The sequence below is a fragment of the Dunckerocampus dactyliophorus genome, chromosome 19 (genome assembly GCF_027744805.1).
Source record: "Dunckerocampus dactyliophorus isolate RoL2022-P2 chromosome 19, RoL_Ddac_1.1, whole genome shotgun sequence".
NCBI classification, from domain to species: Eukaryota; Metazoa; Chordata; class Actinopteri; order Syngnathiformes; family Syngnathidae; genus Dunckerocampus; species Dunckerocampus dactyliophorus.
Window position 1 is genome coordinate 407565 of NC_072837.1, and position 16489 is coordinate 424053.

A 16489-nucleotide genomic window follows, 5' to 3' on the forward strand; every position below is an offset into this window, starting at 1 on the left:
TGCCAAACAATTAAAACCCTCATGAGCTATTTTTGTTGTCATTGTCATATTTGTCCAATCAAAGGTAGCTTTAGTTGTATCAGGAATTAAAGTGAACAATAAACTGAAGAAACAAGGGTGCTCTCATCAGTTGTTCCATGACTGTGTATGTGCACAGGCACGTATGCTGGTCCGGTGTAGTGGACAGCTTCATATTTATGAATCCACGCGTAGCCGTGAAGCCAGCGCACCGCTAAATTCAAAACAACAAGGCCACACTTGGTGATGGATGACAGCAGCGGTTCAGAATCAGCGTCACTATTGCTAAAACAAAAACACCGGGCCCCTGTGTCTTAATGTTCAAATGCTGAAGGAATGCAAGGGCACACATACAGTACAGGTACATACACACCTTGGAAATAAACGCATCAACAGAGAAATCCATCTTAGAGTCACCTTTCCCTTGGAGTTGCCAGGACAGCGATACTCAAAAGTCATCCTCACTGGCGTCACGCCTGATAAAAACCCCCTCAATGAATCAAAGAAAGCTAAGAAAAGACATATATTGATTTCTTTTTCCACCCAGAAGCGAGATAAGATGGAGGTAATTCATGGCAGCATGGGTGGAAAGTTGCTGTCACAGACACGCATTAGCACATGTTGACCAGCACATCATCACCTGCTTTCACACCTGCCTGCACAGGTGACTAATATGCTAATATGGCACTCATCTCACAATCCTGACAACTAACACACCCCACCCCACACAGCTGGAGCACTGTAGCATCTGGCGGGCCACTACGGGGCCTTTCTGACCCTTCTGGGCAGCGGTGTCCAAAGTGCGGCCCGTGGCACATTCAGAAAATACAATTTAACAAGAAAACCTAAAAAGCAACAACAGCAAAAATCAGTAATTTTACAAAAGAAAATCAAATATTCTAACGAGAAAAAGTGATCAATTTACTAGAATGTGTTGCATATTAATGTCATTTTGTTAGCGTTAAGTTGCAAAAATACGTTTTTCTTAAAGTCAGAATATTATGAAAAACAAACCAAATATAATTGACATTTTTTGGAAAATAAGGTGGGGGAAAAAGTTGTAGTATGGGAATAAAGTCAAAATATTAAGAGAAAAAACTGGCATGTGGATGTGACTGATAAACTATGCTAGGTCGAGGCTGAATCAACAACACCGCCCCCTGCTGGCCGCATCCCAGTAGTACGCTCTATTTCATGGCTCCCAGACGCCATGAATCAACAGTTGATGAATCCATTTGTGCGCTATTCTAACAATACTACATACTGTCGATGAAGCTGCAGTTTAATGATGTTGCCACAAGGTAGCGCCACTGTGCTCTAATTCTTACTTTTTGGGCACCTTAGATAAATCCCACAGCCTGAAAATCTGCTATGCGGTGGAATATACTGTATTGTTTTGGTGGTATTTACTGCATGAAAATCTTTTTAAAAAAAAGTAGTATGAAAAAATGTGTCACCTTATCACAGTTTTTTCCCCCTCTCTTCTTTTGTTTTTGCACAAACAGAAGGAATGTTTGCTCTAAAGTCAGGGTCATCTATGGACCGTGTGTGTGTGTGTGTGTGTGTGTGTGTGTGTGTGTGTGTGTGTGTGTGTGTTTATCCCTCTGGTAATTCCTGTCCCGATGGTATCAGTTGCTTTAGAGAGGCGTGTAATCAGCTCATTCAGAGGTGTATCTCATTGAAAGCCGGCGGCCAGTGGGAGGAAAAGGAGGAGGAGGATGATGGCTACGCTTAACAGAGCTGGCGGTAAAAAGAAAAAAGGGGTGCTTGGCTCCGCCTTTCGCTTGCACACAAAAATCCTCCTCTCAGTAGCAACCCGTGTGCGGTCATGCTTTCAGTCTCACACTTTTACAGCCTCTTTCTTCTCCAGGGCCCCAAACGCTGCGTTCCCTCCCGCCGTTTAACTGATGTGAGAGTCGGGGAATGACTCGGTCGCGATCACAGTCAGTATCGTATGATTTAAGAGAGACAACAGAGGAGCAGTCGCCATCACAATCCTAAATATGAGGTGCAGAATGATTCTTTTTAGTACACAATGGAGCTTCTAGTGAAAAAGCACAAGCTGAGTTGTGTTGCTTCCATGTTCCTTGGTCGGTTGGCGATTCCAGAGAGCAGGATTACACCAAACGCTCCATAACCGATTTCTCAGAAGCTTTGTCAAGCTGTGCCGCACGGGCCAAGTGAGAATCCATGAAATTGTGGCGTTAAGGGTGTAACATGTTGCTGTTACAGTCTGCTTGCACTGGGGAACAATGGCCATCCATACAGGAAGCCAGCATGGGAGCTGTTGGAGATGAATCTCTGCACTTTGTATTCATGAGCAGAAGAGTGGCTGCCACTCATCTGTCACATCTCCACAGTGGTTAGTTTATTTCAAGTGGACGCCAGGACAAATGCTGTTTTCAGTTCTACAAAAACACCCCCTCCCACCTTTTTTAAACCATTCAGGGAATGAGTTGTGCTCCCAATCACGCCAGCGTGTTGTTGGCGTGGAGGCGTACGCTGTTGCTCCTGTTTCCATCGTTTCTTCTTGTCTCACTCAAGGTAAAAAGGTGACTCGTCATAAAGACTTGCTGTATTTTTTTACAGATGACCTTACTTACCAATCCCCAATAGTTAACTAGTTAGCTAGCTTGTATTATTATTTATTATATTGTATTATTACCTTGATTGCTTTTGGGGGTTGTTTATTTTCACCGTCCTTCATTCCTTTCATTTCTGCATTCAGTTTGTTCCTTAACTTCTTTTCAGATAAAAAAGGATATCTTACATTTTTTCAGTCTTTTTGTGTCACCTTTCCCCGCCCCCCCCATGTGATTACCACCCACAGCTGTGAGTTGACGTCCCACCCCAACAGGCTGTGTTGCTTTTGTCTGTATTGCTTTGCTTTGTATGCTAATTTCACAACCCTCGATAAGAGTGTTCTGCAACTGGCAGCTGACATTTCTTTCTGAATTCTACATCCAAAGGCAAGCACACGCTGAACCACAGCACTTCTTGGGTGGTTTGGTAGCATGCTGCAAACGACATGATGTGGAGCGTAAGAATGCAATGAACGCACCAAGGAGAAAGTGCTCACAGCAGCAGAATGTTGCAACTAATTGCACGCCGTGATGCCAGCGTCTTCCTTCCGCTCATTCCTGTCATTTCTTTGTTTGGATGGAACAAACGGCAGGTTTTAACCGACGTAGTCGTCCCTCGCTGCATCTATCCAAAAGAAAGGAATGAATGAATAAGTGATGGCTGTTGGGTGGTGACTATGGTCTGTTATTAGTCACAACATATGGAAATACTAGTGATATGTAGCATCCTGCTCACTAGGGGGCAGTAATGTTACACTGATGAGACACTGCCTTACATTACCTTAACTTAACTTAGCTTAACTTGCAGTATGGAGTCTGCCATGGATACAAAGTCCGACATGACATACTGTAGTGGCAAAAAAAATTCTCCCATTCTGTGTGGAAGTGGTACGTTTTTGGCTTCTTACATTGTCTGTTTCAGTGTTGACTCGCTCCATCGCGGCTCACCTTTCACCTCCTCGCCTCGCCTTGCTGTTTTTTAGTGCTTTTTTGGGTTTTTTTTTATAGCGTATGCGCGTGCATTGTGTTCTGCCTCCTGATTGGCTCAGGGAGAACCCACCCATTGTCTTCTGCATCCTGATTGGCTGTAAACCATTGTCAGTCTCCTGTTGTGTCATCGCGAGCATCAGCATGTCCACAGGGCTCTAACAATAGTATTTAAAAGGTCATAAACAAGTTTTCCATTTGTTAACATTGAATTCTACTTGGTGGAAAATGTGGAAGCATCCATCCATCCATTCTCCATGCTGCTTGTCCTCACTAGGTCGCAGAGGTATGCTGGAGCCTATCCCAGCTGACTTTGGGCGAGAGATTCAGGGTGCACCCTGGACCAATCGCAGGGCACATGGCTGGAGCCGGTTAACCGCAATGAGTGGACTTATTGTTCCTGTAGCCATGTTGTACTCAGCAGCCAGGACAGTGACGCATACGTACAGCTCTCCTTACCTTTCCTCTTCCATGGTCATCATCGGGGGCGGACCAACCATGAAGGCAAAGTAGGCAATTGCCTCAGGCCCCCAACCTGGGACCCTTTAGTAGTGGCATCACACACACACACACACACACACACACACACACACAAAAGCTAAATAAAAAGCACTTTTTGTTTAGAATAGGGCTTTGGGATAAAAAATGAGACCTTTGGTTGCTCCCTGAAAGCCTCTCTTAGTTAAATAAAAAACTGCATTTGTATTTGAAGCACTGCCACCACTTGGAAGCGTTGGAGCCCGTTGTGGTTTAATGGCGGTCCTCAATGCCGTTTGACATTGAAGACGCACTTAACAACTTAGAAAAACCTCCAATCACAGCCATGTCATCCTGGCCCTTGAATGGCTTGGAGAATTTGTCATCCTGGGCAACTTTAGAGTGCACTTTAGAGATCTAGAGTGCACTTATTAGCAGTGTGCTTTGTAATCTCTGAATACCACAATAGTCTGGCAAGAAGATGGACATGATGGAGGAAATATTTTTCTTTAATAACACGTCTTGACTTTGCTTTTTCACTCTGTCGAGTGTCGCCCTCTGACTGGCAGCACGTTTCTTGGAAAAGGTTGTCCAAATATGCTTTACTGCAGCTTGCAGAAGCTGTAACGTTAATCTGGATTCAATCAAGGGGTTTTGACAGGAAATGATCATCCCGATTTACTTGTTTAAATCTAAACACATCAAATCCAGTTAAAACATTTGATTTCTGTGCAAGGCTGAAGTGCAAACTTCAAGCCTGAAGGGTCAATCAGGATCACATGCAGTTTGTCTTATTCATTCACTCGTCCAGGGATTGTTCATCCGCCCTAAAAACTATTTCTTTTCTTTCTTTCTTTCATATCATCAAACAATTTCTTTTCTTTCTTTCTTTCATGTGCAGTTTTACTGCAGCTGGCCAACGACGCCTTTCCCCGGGACATGATGCTGGCGCTGTCCTACTTACTGGCCCTGCCTCAGGTAGGTCAACACATCCCATGGTCACACACAAACGGCAAGTACAGCGAAATTTCAATTTTGAGTGTAAAAAGAAGTGAACCGCTGTATAGCAAGTGCAAAAAGACGTAGACAACTCTATAGCAAGTACGAAGCAAAGTCACCCACAGTAAAGCTACTGCAAAGAGAAGTGAACTGTTGTATAGCAAGTACAAAAAGAGGAAAACACCTTGTATAACACGTGTAAAATGAAGTTAACTACTGTATAGCAGGTGCAAAAAGAAGTTACTGTGGCTACTGTATAGCTAGTGTAACTACTGTATAGCAGGTGCAAAAAAAAGGTTACAGTAACTACTGTATAGCTAGTGTAACTACTGTATAGCAGGTGCAAAAAGAAGTTACTGTGACTACTGTATAGCAGGTGCAAAAAGAAGTTACTGTAACTACTGTATAGCTAGTGTAACTACTGTATAGCAGGTGCAAAAAGAGGTTACTGTAACTACTGTATAGCTAGTGTAACTACTGTATAGCAGGTACAAAAAGAGGTTACTGTAACTACTGTATAGCTAGTGTAACTACTGTATAGCAGGTGCAAAAAGAAGTTACTGTAACTACTGTATAGCTAGTGTAACTACTGTATAGCAGGTGCAAAAAGAAGTTACTGTAACTACCGTATAGCTAGTGTAACTACTGTATAGCAGGTGCAAAAAGAGGTTAACCACTGTATAGCAAGTCCGAAAAGAAGCAAATGGCTGTAGAGTAAGTGTAAAACATTGGCATCTCAATGGATGCCAAACACGCTTACCTGCCAGCCGGCGTACGGTGAAGGCGTGTGCCTGAGAGGTGAACGTCTTTACGTTGAGACGAGCACGCGTTCTTCCTTGTCTGAGTGTGATTGTGGTCATTGTCACATTTCTCCCGAGAGAGATGCCGTATAGCGTGGCGGCATTCAACTGTCAAGGCGATAAACATGACAACCGCGCATCGCTCATCCGTTCACTCGACCTTATCTCGACACGGGTTTTGTCGCTGATAGCGTCGTGACACTTGAAGGCTGCGTGGCTCCAATGAGATGATGGAGTGATCAGCATCTAACACGGAAACCAAACCACAGGCTGTCACTGGCAAAGTGTTTTCATTACTAACGCTGACAGGATGAGTGGCCTACAAGTCGGGACACCCGGCGGGTGCACCACAGACAAAATCATCAACGTACTCTACGCTTTGTAGGGCTTCATCTCAGCAAATGAACATACAGTAGATGAATGGCTAGAATCATCATACAGTATGTTTACATGCATCTTCTACCAAGTGACAATTTGAATAATATGGCGCCCAATCACAACGGCTCTCATTCCACCAATGAAGGAAAGCCAACAGTGCCCCACATTCATGAGCAAGCACAAGGAAAGACTTAACCACACCTTCGTCTCCTTGGCAACGCAGGTCCTGGACGCCAACAAGTGCTTTGACCAGCAGTGCCACTCGGCCCTTTCTCTCCAGCTGGCGGCGTACTACTACTCCCTGCAGATCTACAGCCGCCTCATGCCCTGCTTCAAGGACAAGAAGCACACGCTCTACCAGGTCAGTGAATGCATCGCTTCTCCTCTCACGTTGTTTGTGTGGGCTGTTGATGAGGCGAGCGAGAAAGAGAGCGAGTCTGCCTAAACGGGCCTCGATTACCAATTAGAAATGGTGTCGTTGACTTTGTCCCTCAAAGGACCACATTTTGCAGGAGATGGGCGGCAGGTAGCAGGGAGGAACAGTGTTGGAACAAACACGAGCGTGTCGCTTTGTGTCACTCTGGAGCAGGATGGTGGAAATGGGTCACTATGGAGCGTGGACTTCAAATGCTACCTTTTGATTGGCCTAATTGGCACGCTTAATGAGCGAGTGGATAACATACAGCTTCTTTAGCATGTCGTCACGCTTTATTGCATGGCGTGATGTTCCTCCTGTCAAGTCAGTCATCAAGGGGAAATAGTGGCCAGCGTGATTGGCGCTTGACCTTTTCCTGGAGTGAAGTGGGGGTGTCAGGCTGTCTCTCGTGGGTTTAAGATCAGGTGTGAGCAGGGAGGCGAAATGTTGAGAAGAAAAGAAGGGAGGAGGTAGGAAAAGAGGCCAGGCGGAGTGGCTAAGTGGCTCCCGGATGAGCTTTAGTGGCGCTGTGACGCGGCATTGAGGAAAATCCCTTTTCAATCTGAATAGTTGCTGTGTTTATACCGGGTGTGACGCTCCCGTTGTCATCTGGATTGCATTTTTATCAGCAAATGAACACAATGAATACGTTTGGATGCGCAAATCTCTGGCAGATGTTAACCCGTTCACATCAAACCAAGTGTAATCCGGATCTGATCCAGACTGTATCATTGCAGCGCTTCAGTGTTTATATTTGACATGACAAGTATCTCATCTGCTTTGAAAAATGCAAAAATTAAACATTTTGTTTTACGGGTCAGATAACCCAACTTTAAACTGGATCCTATCCAGATTTGTAAGTACTTGGAAGCACTTTGTCGTTTTAATCAGCAAATGAACATGCGCCACTGCGATGAACGGGTTTAAATGCGCAAAGCTGTGGCAGATGTTAACCAGTTCACATAAACCAAGTGTAATCTGGATCTGATCCAGACTGTATCACTGCAGCGCTTCAGTGTTGAAGAGAAAATCCAACTGAATGTGTTTCGCTTTGACGTGACACGTATCTCATCTGCTTGCATTTCGTGGTAGGGGTTGGATAAACCAACTTGAAAGTGGATCTTATCCAGATTTGGAAGTACTTTGTCATCACTCCTGGTAACCCCGTCAGTAATCTGACTTGAAGTTGTGGTGTCAAACCAAGTTTGATCTGGAGTCAATCCAGTTTGTGCGTTTGTCAGAAAAGAAAGTGTAACCAGGAGGCTGTTGTTGGATGTTGTTTCTCTCTTGTGGTGCAGTCGTTCAGTGATTGTGGAGGTTGCAATCGAAGCGAGTTTTGTGTTGATGTTTGTGACTCACTGTTGGAGTCGTTCATCTCTGCTCCGTCATGTCGGCTGCTGGAAAAAAGCCCTTCAAATCCTTTCTATTCAGCCGCCATTGCAGCATACGCGCTTTGTTGTTTCCCTTCTGTCACTTAAGTTTAATGAATTGCTTTCTGCGTGTGCTTCCCGCTGCCCCCTCTTGTCTTTTTTATTATTTGTAGTCCGAAAGTACCGCTACATCTCTCCCCGCAGGCCCGTTGTGCTGCTGTCACATCTCAGGCCCCTCCCCGCTCCCAACAATATTATCTTGTCTATGCATGCTTGTTACATTTTTTCCTGTACATGCATTCTCCTCCGTCCTTGCCTCCTCTTATCTCTGTAAAGCGCTGCCGCCTGTGATATTTCATTCCAGATATGTGTGACAGGTTGCACACGTGTGTTCCTGCAGCTGCAGTGGCAATGAATGAATGAATGTTATTCTTGTTGTTATATGTGCCCTGTTTTGGCGTCTTGTGTGCGTGCGTGTGTGTGTGTGTGTGTGTGGGTGTGTGTGTGTGTTTCTCGGAGTGCTTCCCACTCCACTTGAAGAGCAGTAACACTCTTTGAATTCTCTTGTCGCTATCGCATAATTTCATGCCCGCAACAGCAATAAGACACCAAACACTCCAGGCACTGAAGTCATTTAGTTGCAAATAGCGCCAGAAGTCTCTGAGGGCTGACTTGAGGTGTTTGATTCTGTGGCTTTTCTCTTCTTGTTTTTTTTTTAAAGTCTCAAAATCAACAGCACACTTTATTCAACTCGTAGCGGACACAGAGCTAAATTCAGACATGGACCGAACGTTTCTAACTTCAATAAAAACTAAATAGCACTTAATGTAAAAAAAACTTGATTAAATAAATCCAAAGGAAATAATTACACTCACATTTTATGTAAATATTTGTAGATTTATGAGTGTATTTCCATGATCTTGTTTTACTGCAATGGACTAAATAAGCCCCAATCGACAACATACTGTATACCCCGCCTCTTGCCTGAGGTCAGCTGGGATAGGCTCCAGCCTACCCCCCCGACCCTAATGAGGAGAAGCAACATAGAAGATGGATGGATGGATGGATAATGTAACATATGACATCACACAATATAACGTAACATAACATCATACCACATGACATCATATGACATAATCCCATCATACCACATGCCATCATATAACATAATCCCATCATACCACATGCCATCATATAACATAATCCCATCATACCACATGACATCATATGACATAATCCCATCATACCACATGACATCATATGACATAATCCCATCATACCACATGACATCATATAACATAATCCCATCATACCACATGCCATCATATAACATAATCCCATCATACCACATGACATCATATGACATAATCCCATCATACCACATGACATCATATAACATAATCCCATCATACCACATGCCATCATATAACATAATCCCATCATACCACATGACATCATATGACATAATCCCATCATACCACATGACATCATATAACATAATCCCATCATACCACATGCCATCATATAACATAATCCCATCATACCACATGACATCATATGACATAATCCCATCATACCACATGACATCATATGACATAATCCCATCATACCACATGACATCATATAACATAATCCCATCATACCACATGCCATCATATAACATAATCCCATCATACCACATGACATCATATGACATAATCCCATCATACCACATGACATCATATGACATAATCCCATCATACCACATGACATCATATGACATAATCCCATCATACCACATGACATCATATAACATAATCCCATCATACCACATGCCATCATATAACATAATCCCATCACATAGAACATAACAGATCATAGAACAACAACATAGCATAGCATAGCATAACGTAGCATAGGCTACATAATGGCGAACCGATTGTGATTCCATTGAAGCTCGGCGTGATTATTTTAGATTTTTCGACTGGATGTCATGAAACTGTTCCTGTGTCATGAATAAAGTCTCCAGTTTAAAACAGTAACTTTAAATAAAGGTATCAGTCTTTCCTTAGCATGGCCTATCATGCACTATCCATTCATATTTTTGCCTTTCCAATAGTAGCGCCCATGATGACCTTTAGCTGCAGCATATCATGCCATGTCTTGCTAAGCGATCCACTATATACAAGAACCTGCAAGAGACTCGCATCCGTGTGCGTCTACAACATCCTGTCACACACTTTTAACTTCCAAGGCCCTTTGGCTCCTACTTCCCATCCCATCGTGACGCTCAGGCATGACGGCGCACGCACACACACACACACACACACACACACGATGGCTGCTTTTCCATTCCTCCTTTAAGGCATAACGAGCCGATATCTGCTTTGCGCTCACTGCAACTTTTCAATATGTCAACTTAAGTGCTCACTTGTGCAGTGATTGCGCCGCTGGTGGCGCTAACACAACATATCTCGTCTTTAGGTGAGCGTCCATCGCCTCGTCCCTGATTGTGTGTGAGAGCGACGTTCTGCGTAAAGACATTTCTTTCCTTTTTCCCCACTCAAGCATTCATCTTCCTCTCACGGCTATTGATCACGCAGACTAATGGTGCCAGCACACGCGACCACCGTGACGCACATAAATCCCACAATTGGCAGAGCAAGGAATCACTGAAAAGGATATCATGCAGATAAAGTGCCAGCGTTTAGCTTGTGATTGCGTACCACAAATCACAGACACATTTTGAACTTCTCATAGCCAAGTGGAACAGTGGGCTTTTTGCATTCTTCTTTAGTAGTCAGCAGTAGAACATAGGTAGGGTTCAGGAAAATATCAGTTCCCAAGTAAGAAAAAGGGAGAAAAGCAGCTTTTTGTGAAAAGATATATTTCAAGCATAACTTTCACTTTGACACAAATATTGTTTGCTCAAATATCTAAACAACTTTACCAACGTAAACAACACAAAAGCATCCAAATAACCATTTATGTACAAATATAACACCAGCAACTAGTTCCCATTTTCCCATTTGGAACTGAAGTGTGTGTGCACATGTGTGCACATGCATGCGTTAAAATGTCCCTACAATGCGTAGCCTTCTGCACGCTACACGCCTCCTTCCTGTCGTGTGTGGCTTTTCTGTCACATGACCACATGATCTCTGCCAAGCTCTTATTAAATGCACTTCTGCCACCTTGTGGCTGCTTTTGTGGCTTAAAATTGCTGTGAAGTGAAATCCATTAGTGGAGAGTTGCGTCATCACCTCTTGTAATGTAAAAGACGCATGAATACGTTGTGGGGGTGAATAAAAACATATAAGTACGTCTTTGCTATTGAATGAGTTGATATTCTGCAAGAATGTCTTCACTCTTATTCAAGCGTAATAAAGTGGTTGGTAAACACTACGCCTTGTGAAGTACTCAATGTCTTTTCCATTCAGCATCAGAGAGAGTTTACCAAAGCTCTGGACACTTCACATTCCATCCCAACCAAAAATGAACACATTAGCTTAATGGCTAATTAATGGCTAATTGATGTGGTTGGCTAAAGGGAGCCTTGTTGTTTACATGTTGCATTGACATCCCTGAGTGGCGCATCGCATCGCTGGGCCAAAACTCCATTGTTGAAGTGAAGTATTAAGTCGCTCTTATGGAGGAAGCGCTATAAAAGCCAATGACGGGCTTTCCCGTGCACTTGTACAAATTGTCCCTCTGAACCTGAATCATTAGCGGGCCATATTTTACCCATGGGACGCCTTTGTAGTGCAGAGTGGACTGCAGAGAGGGCCTCCATTAGACAAAAATGCTCTCTAAATGCACTGTTGCATTTTGGACTAAGTCGCCGCTCAGCCTTTGATCACGCGTCACTTTTTGGCAAGCGTCTTCCATGTGTGTGTGCGCGTGTGTGTGTGTGTGTGTGTGTGTGTGTGTGTGTGTGTGAGACGTGTCGCCTTCCCAGTCCGAGCTTTGCTTGTGACCTCAAGCCTGTTTGTGTAAAGACTAAAAGTGGCCCCCCCTTTGCTCCTCCCAATGCGGTGCACGCTGTTGCCACTGTTTGCAGGATTGCTACTAATGAGTGCAGCCCCTACGGATGACACAGCAACTACTCATTAATCATGACTGGCGTGAGAGGAGAACATCTTTCATGCTGAAAAGAGCAGCATCAAGTCTCCCATGATGGTGTTGCAGCGGCCATCAGCACCAAACCGATATCTTATATAAATACATAGAGAAATGTTTCTAGATACTTTTCCCTCTCTTCATCGCGGTCCACCTTTCGTGGACTCGCTGTTTTGTGGAATTTTTGAAAGTACAATTTTGCACTTGCATTACAGCGTATAATCACGCATTGTGTTGTGCGTCCTTGTGGGGCATTACAGCGATCTATGGTGCTCTGTTGTACGTGTCTGTTGTACTTACTACTGCTACCAGTAGGGGGTGCCTGTACCAGCATATTAGGAACCCACAGCCGGCTGGTTATAGAGCCACAACAGTCCTGATTGGCCAAGGGAGAACCCGCCCATTGTGTTCTGCGTTCTGATTGACTGAAGACCATTTTCGGTCAATCTCCTTCATGCAGCACTGCCTTGTTTCCTGTTGTGTGATCAACAGCGGTGTGACTCAGAACCCGACCCCTATTCTTCTGACGAGTGGCTGCCGTCTGGATGGGTCAGCTGCAGGGGTTCATCCTCACGTCCAGCAGACCCCACCCTCTGCTTGAATTTGCTTCTCTGCAGAAAAAGCTCATTTCTCTGTTTTTTGGTCAAAATGAGGTGTTTGTGCTGAAAGTAGCCTACGTTCTACCACCAATATCTAACGACCCAAAAAGGCTAGAAACAACCTTTTTTCTGATGAAAGAAGAGAGTGTAAAGTTTCTTGAGATAGTTTCAACGTGTGTAGTCCTAGAAGTCAATATTCTGTGGGTGTGGAAAGTTCAGTCTGGACCCTCTGCTCTGGGCAGGCTGGCGGGCAATGGCTTCAAGTTCAAAGGGAAGTGGCACTTGGAGTGTTTCAAATGTGAGAAAGGGTTCATTACTGTCTGAGAAAAGTGTATCAAGTCGATGGTGAGGACCTTTCCAGCCTTAACACATGCAAAATCATTGGAGACAAATAATGTTGGCTACTATCCACTATTCCCTGTGATAAACGAGGGAATACCGTATATGCTGTGAAAAATGGTTTGCCCCTTTCCTGATTTCTTTTTTTTTTGCATGTTTGTCACACTTAAATGTTTCAAAGCATCAAACAAATGGAAATATTAGTCAGTGACAACACACACGACTGAACACAACTAAATGAAAGCTTTTATTATGAAGTCTTTCAATACCAGAGATTGTGTTTTTCTGTTTTTAGAATCCTGAACGGCCCATCCCAAAGACGTATTTATACCTCTTTTTAGTTTTTGCACACTAATTAATGGATGTCACTTTTAGAGCAGTTTTAAGCCATAAAAAGAAGTGCATTTGATAAGAGGTCGGCATGTGAATGAGAATGAGAATGAGAATGAGAATGGAAAACCACATGTGACAGGAAGGAGGAAGTGGAAGAGTGTGGAGGAGTGTCGCGTGCAGAAGGTTACGCATTGTAGGGACATTTTAACGCATGCACGTGCGCACACGCGTGCACACACATATAGTTGAGTTCCAGATGTGAAAATGGTACTAGTTGCTGGTGTTATATTTCTACATAAATGCTTATTGGATGGTTTTTGTGTTGTTTGTGTTGGTATAGTTGTTTAGATATTTGAGCTGTCACAAAAGCAAAAAATATTTGTGTCAGAGGGAAAGTTATGCATGAAATGTATCCTTTCACAAAAAGCGGCTTCTCTCCCTTTTTAGTTGGGAACTGATATTTTCCTGAAACGTACCTACTGTATGTTCTACTGCTCATTACTCAAGAACACACAAGGTGGAAACAAGCCTTTTTTCTGATGAAAGACAGGAGTGTAATGTTTGTTTTGGTAGGTTCCATGTGTATGGAGCCACACAACACAACATTCTATAATATGGCCGCCACTGAAGGAGTTAAATTTAGAAAAATGTCTGGGATTGAAAGAGTTCTGGGAGAAAATAAATCCAAACCTACACGGTCCTGTGTGAAATGATATACTTCATATAGCAATGATATCTTTACAATGTGCCGCGGGCCGCACTTTGGACACCCCGACATAAATAATCCTACTTGGTGGAAATTCAGGTCTCGCGGTCGGGTCTCAACCAATGACCCACGATAAACGAGGGATGGACGAGACATTTCTTTGGCTTCCTCTTGGAGGAAATGCTGCATGTCCTCTCCTGCCTCCTTGCTTCCTTGTACAGTATTTGTGTTACAACTTTTCATGTTCCTCTTCCTGTCCTTGCTTTTCAACTGTGACTCAACTCAACCACACACGTGCGCACACATGTGCGCGCACAGTGAGAGCAGGAGAAGTCATTGATGGCGTAATTATCTTATGCAAATACCATCAGCCAACAACCCACCTCATGCCAGCCAGGCTACCGTCCCATCCGCCATAAACATAAGTCAGGTGAATTAGTATCACGACGATGTTCCTGCGCCTGCACTCAAATGTGCGCACCCGACGTCCAATTTGCACCCCGCGGGGCCTGAGTCACAGCAGCTCTGGCTATTTTATTAAGCACGTTGGCCACGGGGATTGAATTTCTTCCTGGTGAGAGGTTGATGTGTTCCTCAAAGCTAAATAGATCCTGTCTTACCTGCACTTTGTGGAACCGCAAGCCTTGGAACTGGAAGTTCAGTAGCTTTTCATGATGAGCGTTGTGCTAGCTCCATGCTAACACGCTCTGTTAGCCACTGCCACATGTGATGAGGAAAGACTTGCAGTCAAGCTCTCTAAGGCTCAGCAAGACACATTCAACATCACAGCGGCACGCCTCCTTCCTCCTCCTCCTTACAGGCTGACCCAAAGGAGCTGATCCGCCTGGTCACCCGCCACGTGTCCTCGTATTCGGGTTGGCCGGAGGAGCTGCAGAATTTGATCGCTCAGCTCCACGCCTACAACGAGCAACTGACCGACTTCACCCAGGCCCAGGTGCTGCAGGGGCTGGGCCGCGGCGTGGACGTGCAGAGGTTCAGCTCCGACCCGGACTACAAGAAGGAGACCATCCTCGGCCTGGCAGAGTAAGTCACGCTCGCAAATGTGTCGTCTGTGCGCTAAATTTGGGCTTTTGCCGACGTTTGGGGGACAAATCAGCGCCTCATACCAGATGTTAACATGTGGTGAAAACATAGCTAGCCACGTAGCTGAGGAAGCAGAAGCAGGCTGTGTGATGCCAAGGAGGCTAATATTGGTTCATGTTAGTGCTAGCGCTAGCCAGCTGCGTCGCTCTTTATCCAACGTAGCGTTTTATTGACAGTGGTGCAGTGGTTAGCTTCTTTTTACACTTAAGTAAGGGACATTTTATTAAAGAGTGCAACAGTTAGGAATGTTCATACATTGCCCAATGCTGACAGCTTGACCCTGGAACAGACTAATTCTGTTCCCATGCGATCCTATTGGGAAAATAACTTGTAAATACAAACAAATAAGTAATGAATTACTTTGAATATGTCAGCCAGACAGAAGCATGCATGCACACGCTATTCTTGCTGATGGCCTCATTGGCTTTGACACATACAGTATGCATGTTTTTACCACATGCTCTATGTATGTATGTAGGTGTATCTCATACATGCGTGTACATGCGTGTACATGCGTGTACGTGTGTGTGTGTGTGTGTGTGTGGGAGTGACACTGCACTAATGAGATGTAACACGGTCATGGTTTTACTTCTTCCATGTTCTTCTGTGTGTGTCTTTCAGGACGCTGGATCACAGTGTGTACAGCATCTCGCTGTCGTTGGCTAAGCGCTACAGCGTTTCTCTGTGGGAGGTCCACATGACTCATCTGGAGTTCCTCTTCACAGACAGCGGGTACGCACGCACACGCACACAGAAATGTTTCTTTTGATCTTGTTTTTCCTCCTGCGAATTGCTCAGTTCACGATGTTCACACGTGAAAATAACCTGAAATGACCCCAGTGTGCATACGGGACACAACATTAGGTACACCTGCACCCCTTGACATTCCACAGCAGTGCCACAGCTCTGCCTTCTTTGCAGTAGAATGTCATGTCAGCAGTACAGTAAATGTACAGTGAATGTACAGTATATGTGCAGTGTACATGCAGTATATATACAGTATACATGCAGTATACATGCAGTATATATACAGTATACATGCAGTATATATACAGTATACATGCAGTATACATGCAGTATATATACAGTATACATACAGTATACAGTATATATACAGTATATACACTGTATATATACAGTATATACACAGAATATATACAGTGTATATACAGTATATATACAGTATATAGACTGTATATACACAGAATATATACAGTGTGTGTGTGTTGCAAAAGGCTGACGTTCATGAGAAACGCTTGCGTAGACACGTGGAGTATTCCAGGC

At 44.1% G+C, this 16489-nt stretch overlaps 1 protein-coding gene across 7 annotated transcripts in view; it reads left to right on the forward strand.

The window, feature by feature from the left end:
- The window catches only part of nbas (NBAS subunit of NRZ tethering complex), a 131481-nt gene that overhangs the window by 75682 nt on the left and 39310 nt on the right, over nt 1-16489 (forward strand). For all 7 annotated transcript variants that reach the window (XM_054761776.1, XM_054761778.1, XM_054761775.1 and 4 more), the window contains 4 exons: nt 4966-5042; nt 6465-6602; nt 14922-15145; nt 15827-15937. In XM_054761776.1, the coding sequence (XP_054617751.1) occupies nt 4966-5042; nt 6465-6602; nt 14922-15145; nt 15827-15937 (550 nt within the window). The remainder of the gene's footprint in view (nt 1-4965; nt 5043-6464; nt 6603-14921; nt 15146-15826; nt 15938-16489) is intronic.